The sequence below is a fragment of the Schistocerca nitens genome, chromosome 4, assembly GCF_023898315.1.
Source record: "Schistocerca nitens isolate TAMUIC-IGC-003100 chromosome 4, iqSchNite1.1, whole genome shotgun sequence".
NCBI classification, from domain to species: Eukaryota; Metazoa; Arthropoda; class Insecta; order Orthoptera; family Acrididae; genus Schistocerca; species Schistocerca nitens.
In genome coordinates this window covers 83,485,940-83,501,838 of record NC_064617.1, presented here as the reverse complement: position 1 = coordinate 83,501,838, position 15,899 = coordinate 83,485,940, and the positions used below count along the sequence as shown (strand labels likewise).

At 40.1% G+C, this 15,899-nt stretch overlaps 1 protein-coding gene across 5 annotated transcripts in view; it reads right to left on the bottom strand.

Moving 5' to 3' along the window:
* Positions 1 to 15,899, bottom strand: part of LOC126251386 (zinc finger CCCH domain-containing protein 18-like) — a 135,316-nt gene that overhangs the window by 58,514 nt on the left and 60,903 nt on the right. For all 5 annotated transcript variants that reach the window (XM_049951776.1, XM_049951775.1, XM_049951778.1 and 2 more), the window contains exons 8-9: positions 7,251 to 7,603; positions 1,492 to 1,666 (exon numbers count right to left, since the gene is read on the bottom strand). In XM_049951776.1, coding sequence (XP_049807733.1) covers positions 1,492 to 1,666; positions 7,251 to 7,603 — 528 coding nt within the window. The remainder of the gene's footprint in view (positions 1 to 1,491; positions 1,667 to 7,250; positions 7,604 to 15,899) is intronic.

The window sequence follows — 15,899 nt, the reverse complement described above, 5'->3', positions numbered from 1 at the left end:
TATGAACAACAACCACAGAGTGATTTGCTTCTCTGAAACAATGGTATTTGCTTGGATATGGTCAAATCATTAGGCATCTCTGTTATTCCCTCTTGCTTACAAATAAACCACGCAGTCACTGTAGAAATACAAAAGAAAGACTTTTCTGTTTGTCTAAACTAGGATGGCCAAAACTGTAAATGAAACTGAAAACCATTCAAGATGTAAGAAAAGCCCAGGAAAATGACTTTGTTGAAAGGGGTTAGACGATATTAGAAAATATACAGAAACTACATAAATATTTATAGCTGAAGCCAGAGTACACAGAAAAGTCTGAATGAGGTCTTAATACAACAGTAGACATCAAATTGCAGCTGCTACAGATGATGACAATGATGACTAGAAGCCAGAGAAAAGCCTAATATTCCACTAGTTAAAGATTCAAGTATTTTATTAAAATACAACCACATACTACATAAAATTCTTGAAAAGCCAACTAATAATTACCCACCACGATTCAGTAGATTGTGTCAACCATGTCAGCCACTGTTATTTACAGAAGGCCACCATGATTCAGTAGATTGTGTCAACCATGTCGGCCACTATTATTTACAGAAGGCTACAGCAGCCTCCATTAAACTGGTTATAAGGGGGAAAAAAGATGAATGAACCCTTAATTTTCTTTAAAAAAATTACAGTATTCAGTGCATACTTTTCACTAACATGGGAAAGGTAATAGTAAATATGGCTTGGAAATGTAACTTTATAAATGGGTCAAAGCAACAAAATGCGCTGTACCAGGCAGCAATAGTTCGTGACAGTCTACTAAGTTCCATTACTCAGTCATTTTGTCAAGATTTTTTTCTTTCAACATCATACACAAAAAATTATTTCAAAATCTCATGAAAACATGCAAATTAAATCAAAGTTACAATGAAGTATAGCACCAGTACTTACTGTTTCATGGTCTTTGACTTACTTTACAATGACGTGTCAAGCTATTGACAAGAAAATTAATAGTATTATTAAATAAATTCCATTACCTGTACATCAACATTGCAATACAGTACTTTTCTCACACAACACCACTTATAAAATTTGACCATACTGGCTAGTTTTCTTATGCTTTACTCTCTGAACTCCAAGAGGTCCGGTACAAAAACAAGGCTAGCGTACATCTTGTACAGTGATAACAAGAGTAAAAACAAAAAAATCCTGGTTTGTACAGAGAAGCACCAATAGTCTATCTTCAAATATACCATCTGTAAAAGAGGGAAGGGTGGGGATGATATTGGTTTGCCATTACTAAACGCCGTACGCTGATTTTAGGAAAATAGATATAGATGTATATGAGAGATAGTTTTCTTTCCTCAGACTGAAAAAAAAGTATTTGCACTGAAGTACATTAATTTTCTTTCTAAGTCTATATCATGAAAACCATTCTAGTTTCAATGAGATTATCAACACTGAGATAACTGTGCAGCATAATGCTTAAAACAAAAAATAGCTTACACTGTATTTGGAACAGGTGCTGGAGGATTCTGTGCAGATTTACTCCTCATTCCAGGCGAAGGTGGTCTTACTTCCTTCGGCTTGCGAGGACTGGGAGCTGGCGGGTTCATCAGGAGTACCCTTTCATTAGCTGCCTTTTTCTCTGACTGAGTAACTGTTGATGCAAGTGGCTTGGCTGGGGAGAGAAGTGTAATACTATTTTAGTATCAAGCAAAACAGTTTTGTATGACATGGGATAAATCAACTTTGTAAACCACATATGCTGTGTTATAAAATTTGTGTACTTTTAACAGTAGATACAATTCAAATACAAGTTCTATCTGAATATAATAAGCTGCAAAAGCTTGCAAATTTCTTTAAGTTTTGTAGAGGTTTGCTTCTGCGACTATTTGGTGAGTAGATTTTCAATTATATTACATCTATTTTCTGTTGGAAAAATTATACAGGATAATTATAATTAAAGTTAAACTTTCAAACCAGTGTAGAAATAACACCACTGGCCAGAACGACATCAAATTGCAACGGAATATTATTGGAGAAAGCAGAAAACTTATGGCAGAAGAAAAATAAATAGTTACAAAATGAAGCAATAGCTGGCGCTGTAAGCATTATAATTTAATAGTGGTCGAGTACAAAAGACAAATGAATCATACAACAATGCCTAAGGTGTACGTTTGACTTTTAAAGAAACTGTAGTACTCATTGTGTATGGGTGTACAGGCGTGATACTTTTAGTTATGTAAGCCCATCCACCACGGAAAAGTCATATCACATCAGATGGGAAAAATCTGTTTTTAATTGTCCTGAGGCTATAAACCGCATAAAAAAGCATTGATCAAAATCAAATGGGATTATTAATTTCCGTGTGGATGGTGCAAACATGTTCAATATGCTCCCCGCCGTTTTCTGCAACAAGTTGAAATCGAGAAACAGCATGTTCCACAACTGATCAAAGTGTTTCTGGGGTCAAAATCAGAATGTGTTGTGCAATGCATGCCTTCATTGCAGCTAAGATCGCAATCGGAACACTGAACACAACATCCTTCAGATAGCCCCGCAGCCAGAAGTTACATGGATTAAGACCAGGTGATCAGGACGGCTGTATGGAAATGTTGGCTGATAATTCTACCATTTCCAAAATGGCACTTCAGCAGCTGCTGGATTCGCAATGTATGGAGGTGCACCATCTTGCATAAAAATGATCCCCTCCACACATTCACACTGGGGAATGATGTGGCTGCGCAGAAGACACTCATAGTGCTTACCAGTGACAGTACGGGTAATAGGACTGGAAGCACCAGCCTCTTCGAAAAAATATGGTCCTATGATAAATGATGCCGTAAGTGACCTTTTCAGGATGAAGTGGTGCTGGTTGATTTGCGTGCCAATTTTCCGTTGCCCTTATTTGACAATTCTGTGTATTGACATATCCTGTCAGATGGAAGTGGGCTTTGTCTGTCCACAAAATCTTCCACAGCCAATCATTGACCACTTCCACGCGAGCAAGAAATTCTAAAGAAAAGGTCTCTCTTGCTGTCGGGTCAACAGGGAGCAACTCGTGCACATGGGTAATTTTGAATGGATAGCAAAGCAGGATGTTTTGTAGGATTTTATGCACTGTGCTCATGGGTATGTCCAATATTCAAGCAATTCTCTGTGCACCACACGTTTGCACACCACCACTCGTCTCCTCCTGCACTTCTGTGGCCACTGCTTCCATCGACGTCAAATCAATATGTTTGCTCCCTCTACCAGGTTGCACACCAAAAGAACCCGTTTTTTCGAATCATTTTCTCCAGACCCACAGCAGTCATTGAACCAACGTCTTTTTCAAATCCTTCAGTCTCTGGAACTTCTGCAGAGTGACGTGTGCACAGTCATCATTCTTGTAATACAGCTTTACAAGTAAAGCGCAATCCTGCATTGAGACAGTCATGGCGAACATCACAGACACGAAAGGAGGAAAAACCATGTACCAGCATGTTTATACCAACTTCAATGGGTTGTGTGCACGGCAGGTGTTTTCATTTATGTATTCTGACGTATACAGTGCCATCTATTAACCAATTTTCACAATAATTTTTTTCTTCTTTTTCATACTTTTCCCCCTTCTCCAATAATATTCCATTGCAGTTTGATGTCATTCTGAACAATGGTGTTATTTCTAAAGCGTTTTGAATGTTTAACTTTAATTATAATCACCCTGTATATTACACTGCAGCTTTTTTCATAGCCCCCCTGTAATTCAGGTATGGAATCTGTGTTACTGCAACAACTACAGTTTTAGTTCCACTTGGTTCATTGTCAAGCGCATTTTCACTCTGTTTCCTACTGAGGAAGTACATTAACAACAAATCCATCTAATGTATGACCTTTAATTTCAGCTGTCTTACTGAAAGTTTCTCACTGGTGCATCTCTATTTTTATGTCTACTTTCACATAAAAATCTCCCATCCCACTGCATTATCAGCTTGTAGCAGTACCTGTTGTCAAGTATAAATCTCCCTACATTCAATGTAGCAGTCTTCTACCTCGTCTCAGAATGTGAGCACACAGTACTGGTACGTAGACTTTAATGATTCCCATGCTTTGTTTAATTCTGAGGTAACTTTCATTTTTCTGTCTGAGACACCTTCATTGTCTATAATTCAGAGACTTCTCGAAGATCCAAACTGTGTGTAAGACTGGGACAATCCTCAGGCATTTTTCTTTCATGGATAAGTGCTGTATCAGCTGAGCTATCCAAGCACATGAATCACAAACTGTCATCACAGCTTTACTTCAGGCACTACCTCTTCTCAATCAGCACACATTCTGTTGCAGAGTGGAATTTCATTCAGGGTCTACATCTACATCTTCAACCATACTCCACAAGCCACCATCCAGTGCAAGCTTGAGCATACCCTGTACCACCACTACTGTTTCGTTTCCTGCTCAACTCTAAAATAGAGTGAGGAAAAAAACAACTGTCCATGTGCTTCCATGGTCCTAACACGAAGTGTGCACTGACAGCAGCAGAACTGTTCTGCAGCCACCTTCAAATGCCAGTTGTCTAAAATCTCTTAACAATGTTCCTTGGAAAGAACGTTGTTTTCCTTCCAGTGATTCCCATTTGAGTTCCCAAATCAATCCCTGTAATACTTGCATTTTTTTTTCAAACCTAGTATCCTTGAAGATGAACTACATTTTCTTAAAATTCTCCCCAAAGTCAACCATTTTTCCTTCCCTACTACAATTCTTACATGGTCATTCAATTCCATAATGCTCTGCGAAATTGCACATAGACATTTAATCTATCTGACTGTCAAGTGGTACACTACTAATGCTGTATTCTTATATTTTTCTACATTTAGAGCAAACTGCCATTCATCACACCAACTAAAATTTTTGTCTACGTCATCTTCTATCCTCCAACAACAACAACTTCCTGTACACCATAGCATCATCAGCAAACAGTCGTCAATTACTGCTCACCATGTCCTCCAGATCATTTATGTATATAAAAAATAACAGCAGTCCTATCACACTTCCCTGGGACTGTTTTGATGGTGCCCTTATCTCTGATGAACACTCACTGTTGATGACAATGTACTGGGTCCTGTTATTTAAGGAGTCTTCCTGCCACTCACATATCTGGGACCTATTCCATATGCTCGTACCTTGGTTAACTGTCAGCAATGGGGCATGGTGTACAATGCTTTTCAGGACTCTAAGAATACAGAATCTACCTGTTACTCTTCACTCATAGTTTGCAGGATATCATGTGAGAAAAGGAAAAGCTTAGTTTTTCACAAAAAATGCTTTCTAACCTATGCTCGCCTCACTCTTGAACAGAAGCTTGTCTATCAAGCAAATTTATTATATTCGAACTGAAAATACGTTCAAGAATTCTGCAGCAAACCAACATTATGGATACTGGTTTGCAATTTTGCAGGTACGTTATTATATCCTCCTCATATACAGCAGTCACCTGCGCTTTTTTCCAGTCACTTGGGACTGTGTGCTAGGCAAGAGATTCACAATAAATGCAAGCTAAACATGGGGCAAAGTACTCTTTGTGAAATCAATTTGGGTTCCATCTGGGCCTGGTGACTTATTTGCTTTCAAATATTTCAGTTGTTTCTCTCGACTAGGGATGCCTATTACTATATCCTCCATACTGGAGTCCAATGTCAAACAACGGTAAGTTTGTATGATTCTCGTGTGTGACCGATTTCTTAAATGTGAAATTTAGAACTCCAACTTTCCTCTTGCTATCTTCTATTGCCACACCAGACTGGTCAACAAGTGACTGGAAAGAAGCCTTCGACCCACTTAGCGATACTACAGAGGACCAAAATTTTCTTGGGCAGGCCTACTCAGGAAGATCTTCTGCTTAGAAACAATGGTGGTAATTGTTGACTGTTTCACACATCAATCTTTTTGCAGATGCTAGAATTTCTTCTAACTTTAGTCTGTCGTCATTTGCACGTTCTTTTGAATCAAAAGTGGAACAGCCTCTGCTTCCTCTGTGTTTTGCAAATTCTGCTGTTAAACAACAGTGGGTCTCTTGCATCCTTAATCCACTTACTAATCACACATTTTTACTTGGCTCTCTGTGATTGGTGGAAGCTGGATGACATCTTGCCGCTCTGGAATGTTTACAGTTGCTGCCAATGTAAGGTATGTAACAGCATTGTGCACCTTAACAATAAGCAGCCGTTGTGAATATACTGTTGATCAGTGTGCAATGTTGTGTGCTGTACCTGGTCCTTGCAGCGACTCACCACAAACTTTTTGTGTGACTTCTGTGACACATTAACCTATTACACGCCCATTCCTTTTACAAGCTGTAAGCTGGCTGCTGTGGGAAAAGGAGGTGAGGCTTGTCTCACCAGCCAATGTGCTACGAGTCGATCAGAGGCTTCTATAGCAGATGCGTAGAACTATGTTGCAGTCTTGCCCATATCGAATAATGGTATTTCACTTATTACAACTGTACCAAATCACTAACTTTAGTGCCATCTTTCAGTTATAACCAATCTTCTCGAAGTCAGGTGGGTGCACAATCTCAATAGTTCAAAAGGTCAGCTTAATTCCATATTACATTTTATTGTAAATTAAAATTTTAAATCACACTCAAATTTCTCATTCTTGCCTCTAGTTTAAAATCAAAGTGACTTACAAAGCACACATCTGCGCCCAGGTCATGTTTTCATCCATTCCATGTTTACAAATTGTCAGTTCATAACAAGTGTTATTTAGTTGAGTGTGTTTATTAACATTTTGCCCAAGTAATGATAATATTAGAAACGAGATAGTGACTGCTTATGTGTTCGTTTTTATTATTGATAGTATTGGGATATTCGTTGAGGAACTTCTAAACTGCAACTGCTACATCAACTTGCATACTGAATAAACACTTTACTTCAGAAGTAACCAGTGACTAACTTGGAAAAAAAATGGCTCTGAGCACTATGGGACTCAACTGCTGAGGTCTTAAGTCCCTTAGAACTTAGAACTACTTAAACCTAGCTAACCTAAGGACAACACACACATCCATGCCCAAGGCAGGATTCGAACCTGCGACCGTAGCGGTCGCGCGGTTCCAGACTGTAGCGCCAGAACCGCTCGGCCACCAGCGGCCGGCAACACCAACTTGGAAGAAGTTAACAGTGTTATCATGCATTTTCCTCCACAAAGGGCTGTACATACAATTGAGAAATTTGAAAAAAAGGGATCACCATAACAAATGCAAATCATACTCTGCCAAAACTTACCAGTCTTGACAAATGATCGTGGTTCTGCTGCTGATGTCTTAGAGGAGGGCTTACGAGGAGAGGCAGGGGGTGAACGAGGTGCATCACTGTTGGCAGATGCAGCAGCAGTAGCAGCAGCAGCAGCGGCTGCAGCTGCAGCGGCCGCAGTTGTGGTGCGTGCAGTAGGAACGAGAGGTCGATTGGCTTTCCTCCGTGCACGGGACAGGGGTGTCCTCGAGCTAGATCGGGAATGAGGTGTGCGAGATCTGGAGCGGGACCTGGACCGCGACACGGACTTGGACTTCGAACGGGACCCGGACCGTGAATCGCGACTGTAAGAACTGTAGCTGGAATGACTGGAACTTCGACTCGAACTGCAAACCAAAGTGCAGATTTCATTACTGAACTGTACAGTGGAAATTTTGTACAATTACTTACAGTAACACATTTAGCAAATCAAACTCTGAATTTCTTAACGCTAAAAAGGCAATTTAAAACTGCACACTCAATCACCCCATGAGACCACTGGTATTTGGCCTTAACTTAGAAAGAGAACAGACAGATGAGAACAGACAGACAAGCATACTTTAACCGAAGTTTTCATGAACAATGTTAATAAACAAGCTTTATAAACTCAATTAAGAAAATATTAAAAAACAAAATAAATGTCAATGTCATTCAACTGTAGAGGACTGCAAAGTCATCGTCCCAATATCATTTCTATGCTGGTACCTTTAATACAAAGCTTATGTCTTCATTTAACATTCAATTAATTCTACTCGCACACTCGCTTTAGTCTTCTATCAGTTACTGAACTGGTAAATAAAAGTAAAGGAAAAGAAATTTCAGCATATTTGAAAAATACATGTCAGGTCCATCTCTGCAACTAAATAATATTTAACTGTAGAAGCAGACCTTAAAAAAAATCATAATTCATACAGAATGACAGAAAATATATATTTACTAGAGAGAATAGGTTGCCAGTACTTACCTATAGGAGGAAAATATTTCAGTATCAATACACACATTTAAACATACATGACACTATCTTAGCTTTCAGAACCAATAGATCATTTCTTGGGAAGGAGAGAGAAAGAGAGAGGTTGGGAAGGTTAAAAAGGATGGTCAGGTTATTCATTCAGATCCCAGGATGAGATGGACCCACCCGTTGTGAGGGCAAGATTAGTGCATCACTTTTACTTTTATGTGCGTCTGTTGACTGTACTAAACAGATCATTTTTAACTATCTCCCCTCTCCTCTCTGAGGGGAAAAAAAAAAAAAAATAAACTGGTAGTTCAGAAAGCTAGGAAAGATTTGAGAAATTTTAGGGATGGATATGTGTGTGTGTGCGCGAGTGTATACCTGTCCTTTTTTCCCCCATAAGGTAAGTCTTTCCGCTCCCGGGATTGGAATGACTCCTTACCCTCTCCCTTAAAACCCACATCCTTTCGTCTTTCCCTCTCCTCCCCTCTTTCCTGATGAGGCGACAGTTTGTTGCAGAAGCTTGAATTTTGTGTGTATGTTTGTGTTTGTTTGTGAGTCTGTCGACCTGCCAGCACTTTCATTTGGTAAGTCACATCATCTTTGTTTTTATATATATAAAATAGAGGGAAACATTCCACGTGGGAAAAATATATGTAAAAACAAAGATGATGTGACTTACCGAACGAAAGCGCTGGCAGGTCGATAGACACACAAACAAACACAAACACACACACAAAATTCAAGCTTTCGCAACAAACTGTTGCCTCATCAGGAAAGAGGGAAGGAGAGGGAAAGACGAAAGGATGTGGGTTTTAAGGGAGAGGGTAAGGAGTCATTCCAATCCCGGGAGTGGAAAGACTTACCTTAGGGGGAAAAAAGGACGGGTATACACTCGCGCACACACACACACATATCCATCCACACATATACAGACACAAGCAGACATCTCAGAAGCAGACATATTTAAAGACGAAGAGTTTGGGCAGAGATGTCAATTGCGGCGGAAGTGAAGAGGCAAAGATGATGTTGAATGACAGGTGAGGTATGAGTGGCGGCAACTTGAAATTAGCGGAGATTGAGGCCTGGTGGATAACGGGAAGAGAGGATATAATGAAGGGCAAGTTCCCATCTCCGGAGTTCGGATAGGTTGGTGTTAGTGGGAAGTATCCAGATAACCCGGATGGTGTAACACTGTGCCAAGATGTGCTGGCCGTGCACCAAGGCATGTTTAGCCACAGGGTGATCCTCATTACCAACAAACACTGTCTGCCTGTGTCCATTCATGTGAATGGACAGTTTGCTGCTGGTCATTCCCACATAGAATGCGTCGTCACAGTGTAGGCAGGTCAGTTGGTAAATCACGTGGGAGCTTTCACACGTGGCTCTGCCTTTGATCGTGTACACCTACCGGGTTACAGGACTGGAGTAGGTGGTGGTGGGAGGCTGCATAGGACAGGTTTTACACCGGGGGCGGTTACAAGGGTAGGAGCCACAGGGTAGGGAAGGTGGTTTGGGGATTTCACAGGGATGAACTAACGGGTTACGAAGGTTAGGTGGACGGCGGAAAGACACTCTTGGTGGAGTGGGGAGGATTTCATGAAGGATGGATCTCATTTCAGGGCAGGATTTGAGGAAGTCGTATCCCTGCTGCAGAGCCACATTCAGAGTCTGGTCCAGTCCCGGAAAGTATCCTGTCACAAGTGGGGCACTTTTGTGGTTCTTCTGTGGGAGGTTCTGGGTTTGAGGGGATGAGGGGATGAGGAAGTGGCTCTGGTTATTTGCTTCTGTACCAGGTCGGGAGGGTAGTTGCGGGATGCGAAAGCTGTTGTCAGGTTGTTGGTGTAATGGTTCAGAGATTCCGGACTGGAGCAGATTCGTTTGTCACGAAGACCTAGGCTGTAGGGAAGGGACCGTTTGACGTGGAATGGGTGGCAGCTGTCATAATGGAGGTACTGTTGCTTGTTGGTGGGTTTGATGTGGACGGACGTGTGAAGCTGGCCATTGGACAGGTGGAGGTCAACATCAAGGAAAGTGGCATGGGATTTGGAGTAGGACCAGGTGAATCTGATGGAACCAAAGGAGTTGAGGTTGGAGAGGAAATTCTGGAGTTCTTCTTCACTGTGAGTCCAGATCATGAAGATGTCATCAATAAACCTGTACCAAACTTTGGGTTGGCAGGCCTGAGTAACCAAGGCTTCCTCTAAGCGACCCATGAATAGGTTGGCGTACGAGGGGGCCATCCTGGTACCCATGGCTGTTCCCTTTAATTGTTGGTATGTCTGGCCTTCAAAAGTGAACAAGTTGTGGGTCAGGATGAAGCTGGCTAAGGTAATGAGGAAAGAGGTTTTAGGTAGGGTGGCAGGTGATCGGCGTGAAAGGAAGTGCTCCATCGCAGCGAGGCCCTGGACGTGCGGAATATTTGTGTATAAGGAAGTGGCATCAATGGTTACAAGGATGGTTTCCGGGGGTAACAGACTGGGTAGGGATTCCAGGCGTTCGAGAAAGTGGTTGGTGTCTTTGATGAAGTCTTTGGTAAGTCACATCATCTTTGTTTTTATATATATATATATATATATATATATATATATATATATATATATATATATATATATATATATTTTGTGAATCATATTTAGTGAACAAATTCATTGAGTAAATTTTTGGTGTGCTTGCCTCTCCATTTATGAGAAGGTATTTTATTCTCATTTTACTTACTTTTCATGTTTATTACACCATCCTGAATTTATGGAGGTGTCAGTGATGTGGACAAGATCACCAACACCACGAATATATTATTTCTATCAATTACAGATTGCTCTGCACATAATTACCATTAAAAGTCACACATTTCTTTTTGAAAGCCACTAAAAGACTTTCATCAGTGACTAGCATTGGGACATCAAGATCCTCTATACACCAGTTCACTTCACTTCACTGACTTAAATCTGATTGAATGTATGCAGGATGCTCTAGACCAGGCTCATTCAAACTGTGCCCCTGGGGTGCTAGCATCCACGATCGCCTGAGGCCAGCACCCCGGGCGAATTCGTATGTTGTTACAGTGGCCTCGCCATGTTGCTTAGCTGACCACATGGTCCACCCGTCATGCCTTGCCATGACGCTGTACGTGCACTTCGTATGGAAGACAGACTGCCGCACCAGCAACAATTAAAAGCATTGATATGACACAAAGCTGTTAGTCAACAGACGTAAAGCTACAATGGATCAAGATGGATGGTCAACAACAGCAAACAAAAAAAAAAAAAGAAGTAGCGCGTCCGTGGTATTTAAACCTGAGTGGGAAATTAATCTCTTTTGAACTGCTATCAAAAATCATGCCAAAAGTTTAGTATGTCATTCGAACCTCGTGTATTTAAAAAATTAATTGACTGAACAGCACTTTATTACTTGTCACAAAGAACAGTTTGAAAATTTGTCGCAAGAGGAACACCAGTCATAGCTTGAAGATCTGAAAGAAAATTTCAAGCAGCATTACAGTGAAGTGATTGTTTCCTATCATATGACTCTTTATTACTTACAAAGATGAAAAATAAAACTAAATTTTATAATCTGATATGACAGTTACTGAATATCAGATTGTCAGCAACAAGGAACATTTCTTTTCGATTAATTTTTGTATTTGGGTTGCATTAAACCGCATTTCACAGGCATAAGAAAAAGTTTCAGGTGCGTTATTTTTTGCCACTTTCTGAAAAGCCGTCACAAATTCTCTATCGGACAGCAAAGTGTCATTAAGAGTCATTCTTTGTTTTTGTGTGTTTTGATGGATGGGAAAATAGATGTAGTTTGATCTATGTTTACAATTAATTAAAACACAAATATTCCAATAGATAAAAATTTATTATTTATTTTGCAACCACATTTTGCTGTCCTTGCTAGCGTCTATGACTGCTTTTCAGAGGAACTGGGGGAAAGCGCAACTAAAACCAATATTTTTTGTTAGTTTTTTATGCCATGGTAGGAGCAGGAAACTGGTGGGAAAAGTTTGCGCACAAGTTATAAATGCTCACTGAGAATTTCGAAATCAGGAAAACCCTTTGCAGCTGGGAATATCATCAAGGACTGTCTGGGCAATGCAGCGGCTTGTATTTGTCCAGAAGACCTCACAGAAAATTTGGAAAAAAATAGCTCTATTGCCTCAAACTGTTGCTCACCGAGTCGGGAAGATATGGCCTCAGATGTGGAACAGCAATTAATGAAAAGAGCAGCAAACTTCGCTTCATTTTCTATTTCTCTTGATGACTCCACGGATGTGATATCTCAGCTCATCTTATTCATTTGGGGTGTCCACGGCAATTTGCGTGTCACCAAAGAATTTTTTGACCTTATACCATTAAAAGACACAACCACAAGTTGGATACTTTTCTAGCCTCGGAAAACGAGTTCGAGACAACAGGTTTAAAATGGGAACGCCTGACCAGCTTAACAACAGATGAAGCCCCTGCGCTAAGAGGAATGTACACTGGAATCCTTGGTTATGTGAGGTCAAAAATGGCTGAAGTCGGCTGTTCCTTATTCATGGCAGTCCATTGTCTGATACACCAGGAGGTACTTTGTGTGAACACTGTCAACATAAAAAATGTTATGGACACAGTTGTTCGAACGGTTAATTATCTTCACTCGCATGGCCTCGCACATTGCCAATTAAAAAATTTCTGTCTGATATCGAAGTGGAATACCTGGACATCCCCTACCACGCCGAAGTAAGATGGCTGAGCAAAGGGAAGGTGCTTCATCAGTTTTTCTCTTTGAGAGAGAAAATCGATACCTTTTTAAAAGTGAAAGGACCTCCAAGAGAATTATTTTGTGATCCTAAGTGGGTGGCGAATTTGGCTTTTTTGAGTTACCTAACTGGTCATTTAAATACTTTGAACATTTCACTCCAAGGCGAAAATCACTCTGTTATTTATGTAGTGCAGACAATTCAAGCATTAAAAAAAACGTATTTCGTGGGAGAAACAGTTGTGCAAGAAGAACTGTGGACACTTCCCTGCATTAGACAGCGTTTAAGAAGATGTGGATTTTTCAGATAACTTTCGAATCATTTTCAAATTACGAGAAGAGTTTGAAAACAGATTTCTGGAGATAAGTGAGCTTCAACCGGCCTTAGATATATTTGTTTGCCTGTTTTCCCTTCGAGCAGAGGACGTCTCACAAGTGTTTCAACAAGAGCTGATTGACCTGCAGTGGGATGTCCATCTGAAGGACTACTTTCTTATTTGTAAAATTTGGACGACTTTTGCAGCCATTTTCCATGAGAGAAATATCCTTGTTTGCACAAGCATGCACCCAAAGTTCTCTCAATGTTTGGTTCCACATATATTTGTGAGTGTTTTGTCTCCCTTTTAAAGCTTTCTAAAACTAAGAACTGTTCACTACTTAGCGATAAAAATTTGACTAATTCTTTGATGTTAGCAGTCTCCCAGAATATTGTACCAGACCTAGACAAAATCATTCATTAGAAAAAGAAAAACATGTAAAATGTTAATTGTCTTCCTTTACGATGTTGACTGTACGGATTAGAGGTTTCTATAATCTTAATTCTATTTTTTAATAAGTTTTCAAACTTGGTCAATTAAAATTATTGTGTACAAAACAGCAAACTAAGGATCCGATGTCTAAATTCTGAAAAGGGACACAAAAAGCTGTAGCATGAAGTACAACAAAAAATATTTACTTGTAACTATTAACAGTAAGCTCTAAAAGAACTATGGGACAACAAAGCAATGGGTATTGATGACATCCCTGCAGAACTAATAAAGAATGCTGATGACAGTGAGAAAATGATGCTGCTTAAACTTATTAGGTCCATCTATAGCACAGGAGAGATACCGACAAACTTCCAGAAATGTATCATTGTTCCTATACCATAGAAGGCAGCAGCTACAAAATGTGAACAATACCGAACTCTAAGCCTAATATCACATGCATCAAAAACTCTCATAAAAATAGTTCTGAAGAGAATTGAAGAGAAGATGGAGGATATGCTGAGTGAAGATCAGTTTGGTTTCAGAAGGGGATTGGGAACAAGAGAGGCGATTCTGACACTTGAGACTCGTTATCGAAAAGCATTTACAGAAAAATAAACAAACTTATATTGCCTTTGTAGATATGGAAAAGGAATTTGATAACATCATCTGGCAACAGATGTTCAGAGTGCTGCGGAAAAGTGGAATAAAGTACAAAGACATCCGTGTGATACTGAGTTTCTATAAGAATGAGGTGGCAGTGATTACGAACTGTCAGCAGGAACAAGAAGCAAATATTAGAAAAGGGTAAGACAAGGATGTGCTCTCTCTCCTCTTATATTCAATTCTTTCATGCAAGAAGCTATATACCAAGTTTGAGAAACTACTGGTGGGGATCAAATTTAATGGGCAGAATATAGACATGCTACATTATGCAGATGATATTGCTATAGTCTCGGAGACAAAAGAAGATCTAGAGGAAGTCCTCAGAACAATGGCAAAAATTCTATGCAATCAGTACGGAATGAGAATAAACAAGAAAAAGACTAAAGTGGTGGTATGCAGTACAGGAGTAGAATCTGAACCTCAGAAAAAGAGAATTGGAAGAGAGAAGCTGGAAGTGATAGAGGAATTTACTTACCTGGGAAGCAAAATCACAAGGGATGGTAGAAGCTGGAAAGAAATTGTGAGCAGAATACAAAAGGCCAAAATTGAATTTAATCGGAGAAGAAACTTACTCACCAGCAACAACATCAGTCTGAAAATAAGGAAATGTATCATGAAAGGTTTTGTTTGGAGTGTGGCCCTATACGGATGTGAAACTTGGACAGTAGGAAGAGAAGAGAGAAGACGGCTAGAGGCCCTGGAGATGTGTGCTACAGAAGGCTGAAGAAGATCAGCTGGAGAGACAAAGTAACAAATGAAGAGGTGCTTAGAAGAGTACAGGAAACCAGATCTCTGTGGAGGCACATCCAAACAAGAAGAGACAAACTTGTAGGGCACATCATACGACACAATAACATCATTGGAACAATAGCAGAAGGAGCTATTGAGGGAAGGAATCGCCAGGGGCGACCAAGGATATCATACATGCAACAGATCATGAATGATGTTGGATGTAACACATACATGGAAATGAAGAGGAAGGCAGACAGAAGAGAGGAATGGTGCTCTGCTGCAAACCTACCTCAGAGTTGAACACTAAAAGAAAGATGGAAGACTTAACGGTAAGAATGAGACTCTATATTCCTTACGTAAAATTATTTCTAAAATAGAATATTTATGACACTAGTTCATTTAAGAAATATCTTTCACAAGACGCCTACAGTACATATGACAAGTGTGCATGTGGAATACTGATAGAATCAATCTGTGGGTCAGAAAACTACTAAGTTGTTCTCTGATTCTTGTTTTGGATATTGTTTTCTAGAGCTTTGGGTAGTAATTCTGCCACACAAACACTAATTGTTACCTAAAAAGTAAATAGTTTGCTTGTTATACCACTCATCGACCACTTTTAAAGAGCTGCGCTTCATCTGTTATTTTGGTTACGATGGATCTGACTGCGGGGCAATCCAGCGCAGAGCAATGCTGAGCAGTCTCTCTTGCTCTGCATCTATATCTCTCCCTCCTATGCCGACACTAGCAATACAGAGTCACGTACAGGGTGCTGAACTACACTGACTTGTGCCCACA